The sequence below is a fragment of the Peromyscus leucopus genome, chromosome 20 (assembly GCF_004664715.2).
Source record: "Peromyscus leucopus breed LL Stock chromosome 20, UCI_PerLeu_2.1, whole genome shotgun sequence".
NCBI classification, from domain to species: Eukaryota; Metazoa; Chordata; class Mammalia; order Rodentia; family Cricetidae; genus Peromyscus; species Peromyscus leucopus.
Genome location: NC_051080.1, coordinates 31862303 through 31866852, shown reverse-complemented (window position 1 = coordinate 31866852; position 4550 = coordinate 31862303). Strand labels below are relative to the sequence as shown.

At 61.3% G+C, this 4550-nt stretch overlaps 1 protein-coding gene across 2 annotated transcripts; it reads left to right on the top strand.

Annotated features, from left to right (window-relative positions):
- The first annotated feature begins 840 nt into the window (after positions 1-840).
- On the top strand, positions 841-4344 carry Arc (activity regulated cytoskeleton associated protein). 2 transcript variants are annotated; one of them, XM_028886031.2, is made up of 3 exons: positions 841-2846; positions 3095-3231; positions 3415-4344. In XM_028886031.2, exon 1 carries the CDS (start codon positions 1068-1070, stop codon positions 2256-2258), a length of 1191 nt encoding a protein of 396 aa, XP_028741864.1. In that variant the 5' UTR covers positions 841-1067; the 3' UTR covers positions 2259-2846; positions 3095-3231; positions 3415-4344. The 2 variants fall into 2 exon arrangements, with proteins under 2 accessions (XP_028741864.1, XP_028741863.1); XM_028886030.2 differs by having other exon boundaries at positions 3092-3231.
- The last annotated feature ends 206 nt before the right edge of the window (positions 4345-4550 follow it).

The window sequence follows — 4550 nt, the reverse complement described above, 5'->3', positions numbered from 1 at the left end:
GTTGCCTGCGCCTCCCACTCTCCCTATACCTTAGTCCAGTGTCTGTGCAGGTTCAAGTGATGTATCAGCTTCAGGGCACTGCAGTCCTGTTCAGCCACTGACATACAGACAGGAGTCACTCAGTCACCACAAACCACCAATGCAGGGGCCCAGAAAGAGACTTGCCTGCGAGGAGTCCCTCACAGAGTTGGACCAGGCTAGGACTTATGACCCTTGGGATGTGGTTGGGCAGTCAGTCAGTCAGTTCTCTCTCTCTCTCTCTCTCTCTCTCTCTCTCTCTCTCTCTCTCTCTCTCTCTCTCTCTCTCTCTCTCTCTCTCTCTCTCTCTCTCTGTCGCGCGCGCCATTAACCACAGGCAGCCGAGGATGGATGGGTCTGGAGTGAGGGGGGGTCCTACCAGGCTCTTCTGAGGTTGCATACTATGTGCTCAGGTTGGGCAAGGGTCAGGATGGGGACATCAATGATCCAGAGGGCTGGTGTGCAGCTGACCCCTAAGAAAAGAGACCATGAGACCCTGAAGGCAAACAGCAGATAATAACTTGCCTCACCCCCATCCTTGCTGCCCAGGAGGGTGTCTTGGCCTTCCATGGACCCTCCTGTCCCAGAGCTCCCTGTGGGAGGCGCGCAGCAGAGCAGATTAGTCACTCCAGGCCAGCCGGCTGTGAAGGGGCGGGTCCTTGCTGGCACCCGCGGGAGAGGAGCGAGTAGGCGCGGGGAAGGCGGGGCCTGCGGCAGGAGAGGGCGCGGGCGGGCGCTGGCGCGCAGCCTGGCCACCGCCAATGGGAGCCGGGGCTCGGAGAGCTGCCGCCCACGGGCCCCGCGCAGCATAAAGAGCCGCCGGCGGCGGCTCCGGTGCAGTGCTCGGGCGACTCGTCCTCCAGCAACTGCAGTCTCCGGGCCTCACCAGCTTCAGCACCGGCGCGCCTGCCGCTCTCGCTGAGTTCCGCGCATCACCGCGCACCTGCCACTGCCGCTCCGCGCCCACCGACGCCGCCGGCTCTGCTGCCTTCCCGCTTCTGCCCCAGAGGAGTTCGCAGCCTGTCCGGAGCCTCAGCACCTGCGAGCAGATGGAGCTGGACCATATGACGACCGGTGGCCTCCACGCCTACCCTGCCCAGCGGGGCGGGCCGGCAGCCAAGCCCAATGTGATCCTGCAGATCGGTAAGTGCCGAGCCGAGATGCTGGAGCATGTGCGGAGGACCCACCGGCACCTCCTGACCGAAGTGTCCAAGCAGGTGGAGCGAGAGCTGAAAGGGTTGCACAGGTCGGTGGGCAAGCTGGAGAACAACTTGGACGGCTATGTGCCCACCAGTGACTCACAGCGCTGGAAGAAGTCCATCAAGGCCTGTCTGTGCCGCTGCCAGGAGACCATCGCCAACCTGGAGCGCTGGGTCAAGCGCGAGATGCACGTGTGGAGGGAGGTCTTCTACCGCCTGGAGAGGTGGGCCGACCGCCTGGAGTCCATGGGCGGCAAGTACCCAGTGGGCAACGAGCCGGCTCGCCACACGGTCTCTGTAGGTGTGGGGGGTCCAGAGCCCTACTGCCAGGAAGCTGATGGCTATGACTACACCGTCAGCCCCTATGCCATCACCCCACCACCTGCTGCCGGAGAGCTGCCTGATCAGGAGTCAGTGGAGGCCCAGCAATACCAGTCTTGGGGGTCCGGTGAGGATGGGCAACCAAGCCCTGGTGTGGATACGCAGATCTTCGAGGACCCACGGGAGTTCCTGAGCCACCTGGAAGAGTACCTGCGGCAGGTGGGTGGCTCCGAAGAGTATTGGCTGTCCCAGATCCAGAACCACATGAACGGGCCGGCCAAGAAGTGGTGGGAGTTCAAGCAGGGCTCCGTGAAGAACTGGGTGGAGTTCAAGAAGGAGTTTCTGCAGTACAGCGAGGGCACGCTCTCCCGGGAAGCCATCCAGCGGGAGCTGGACCTGCCGCAGAAGCAGGGGGAGCCGCTGGACCAGTTCCTCTGGCGCAAGCGGGACCTGTACCAGACGCTGTACGTGGACGCTGACGAGGAGGAGATCATCCAGTATGTGGTGGGCACCCTGCAGCCCAAGCTCAAGCGCTTTCTACGCCACCCACTGCCCAAGACTCTGGAGCAGCTCATCCAGAGGGGCATGGAAGTGCAGGACGGCCTGGAGCAGGCGGCTGAGCCTTCTGGTACCCCACTGCCCACAGAAGATGAGACCGAGGCCCTCACACCTGCCCTTACCAGCGAGTCAGTAGCCAGCGACAGGACCCAACCCGAATAGAGGGGCCAGGCCAGGGTCCCCAGCCTGCCTGCCACACCCAGCCTGTGGCCTTTGCCAACTAGGACTTGAGCTGGGGCTGACTCCCAAAGGGGTGCCCTGTCCAGCCAGACATCTACTCACCCCCTGGCCTGACTCACAGACAACTGCCACACAACCATGCTACACGGATGACATCAAGAAACCCCTCTCCCGCAGGGCTCCCACCTGCCACCCACCCCTCACCTGTTTGCCCTGGCCCCAGTCCCCCTGGCCTTACCCTCTACACTCTCAGACCATCACTCGTTCTGCTCCAGTGCCCCAGTCCTCTGGGTAATCGGGAAACAAGTGTCTGGAAGGCAAAGAGCAGCAAGCACCACACCCCAGGGGCATCCCAGGGCAGAAGCTAAAGCAGAACCATTGCCGAGAGAACCTCGACTTCAGGGAATGCAGCCCGCTCCTGCAGACACCGCAGATCCAGCTCGTACCCTCGCTGCCTCCCAGGGCAGCTGGGCAACCTTGGGCAGCATAGCTCCCCTCCCAGGGGTGAGCTAAACCCACAAATGCAGCTGAAGCAGCAGACCTGACGTCATGGCACCTCCTGGCCCCCAGGTGAGCCCTGCCCCATGTATCTAGAGTTGGGGTTGGAGGGGGGCAAGAGCTAGGTCCATTTTCCAGGAAGCCCTCGGGGCTTCTCTAGCAAAGTAGCTGCAGGGATGGGATGGAGTGGCCCTCAGGGTGGGTGCCATCGTAGTGGACACTGGGACTGCAGGGAGAGAGGAGGGCGCTGAGGAGGGGGCGGTACTGGGGGAGTTTGCTGAGCCAGCTCACAGGGACCCTATGCTTTCTCACCCCAGCAGTGATTCATACCAGCGAAGAAAAGCAGAGCTCAGCTCCATGACTCAGCCGTGGCAGGCGGAGGGTCCCAGAGGGGCTGAGTCCTCGCACCCAGCTGAGGCAGCAGCTGGCACCTTCAGAGCCAGGAGAATGATATCAGGTAAGGGACTCTTGCCTCCTGCCCTGACCAGGCCCCAGATCCCAGCCACTCTGGATCTCTGGGTTTTCTGAGCAGTCCTGACGGGCACAAGGGGCACCTGCTGGGGAGTGACCTACTACTGTGCCCCGCAGATGCCAGGATGAGCAGGTCTCTAACCACCTTGCTGCTTCCTGTCTCCCTCAGGTCTCAAGGCTGCTGAGAAGTCTTCCTTGCCATGCCTGGAACGGGCACCACCGCAGCCCGGGCACCGTCTCCTCCTCTCTCTCGGAGCTGTCTGCACAGAAGTTCCAAGATACTTTCAGGGCAGAGAAAACACGATTACAGAGAGGAGGTGCCTGGCAGAGGGCAGCGCTCCAACTCAGCCTGCGTGCTGGAGGTGAAGACGGGCCAGCGTGAAGTCAGGGGCTGCCGTGCTGCCCCACCCCGCTGGCCACCCGCTGCCCCGCTGAGAGCCACTGCAGCTTGAGCAGGATCTGTGCACAGAACCCAGCTCGCTGAGTGGCCGTTGGCCCTCGCCAGAACCTTGCAGGAGCCTTAAGGCTTGGGCCCCAGCCCAGCCCATCCTTTCCTGCTGTGCCCTGCCCTGCTAGTCCAAGCCCAGTCTCAGCAGACCCCCAGGCCTTGGATCCTGGGATGTTGCGGGCACTGCCCTGCCCTGCCCTGCTACTGCCCAGCTGAGCCCCATCCATGCCCCAGCACCACTGCCTCGTGCTGGCACCTGCTTGTGTCTGCAGTCCGAGTGGGTCTTGTCGAGGTCCCTCCATCTGCCTGGTCCACTGGTGTTCTGGGACCAGTCAGTTCCACCGAAGTTCTGACAGATCCTCTGCCCTGTGCCCCTGCCGGGCCCCACAGCTTTATTTATTTATTTTTATTTTTTTCACATAAGCCACGACCCATGTTCATTTGGCTTACACAGGAGGGAGGCCCTGGGGACTGGGGAGACCCCGGAGATCTCAAGAGAGTGTGGCTATCCCCTATTTCCGCCAAGCCTTGAAAATCCAGCCAGGCCATCTGTCCATACCATCTTACCTCGAAGACAGACTTTTATATAGATATAGAGATATATATGCACACATATAAGATTTTCTTAATAAAACCATGAAATTTCCTGGATTCTGTGCTGTTTTTTTTCTGGGATGTGGGCCGGGCTAAAGCAGGACCTCAGAGGAGGCTGCTCTCCTGGAGGTGACTGCTTAAGGAGGTCTAAGGAGGGGCACAGGGGCCAGGAACAATGCTTAGGGACCCCAGGGAAACTTCTGGAGTCCCTGGCCTGGAAGGTCCTCAGGGCCCCCAGAGGCCAAACCCATGGCCTCTAGGCC

Excerpts from the sequence above, each read along its gene's own strand:
- Arc (XM_028886031.2), top strand. The coding sequence starts at position 1,068 with ATGGAGCTGGACCATATGACGACCGGTGGCCTCCACGCCTACCCTGCC.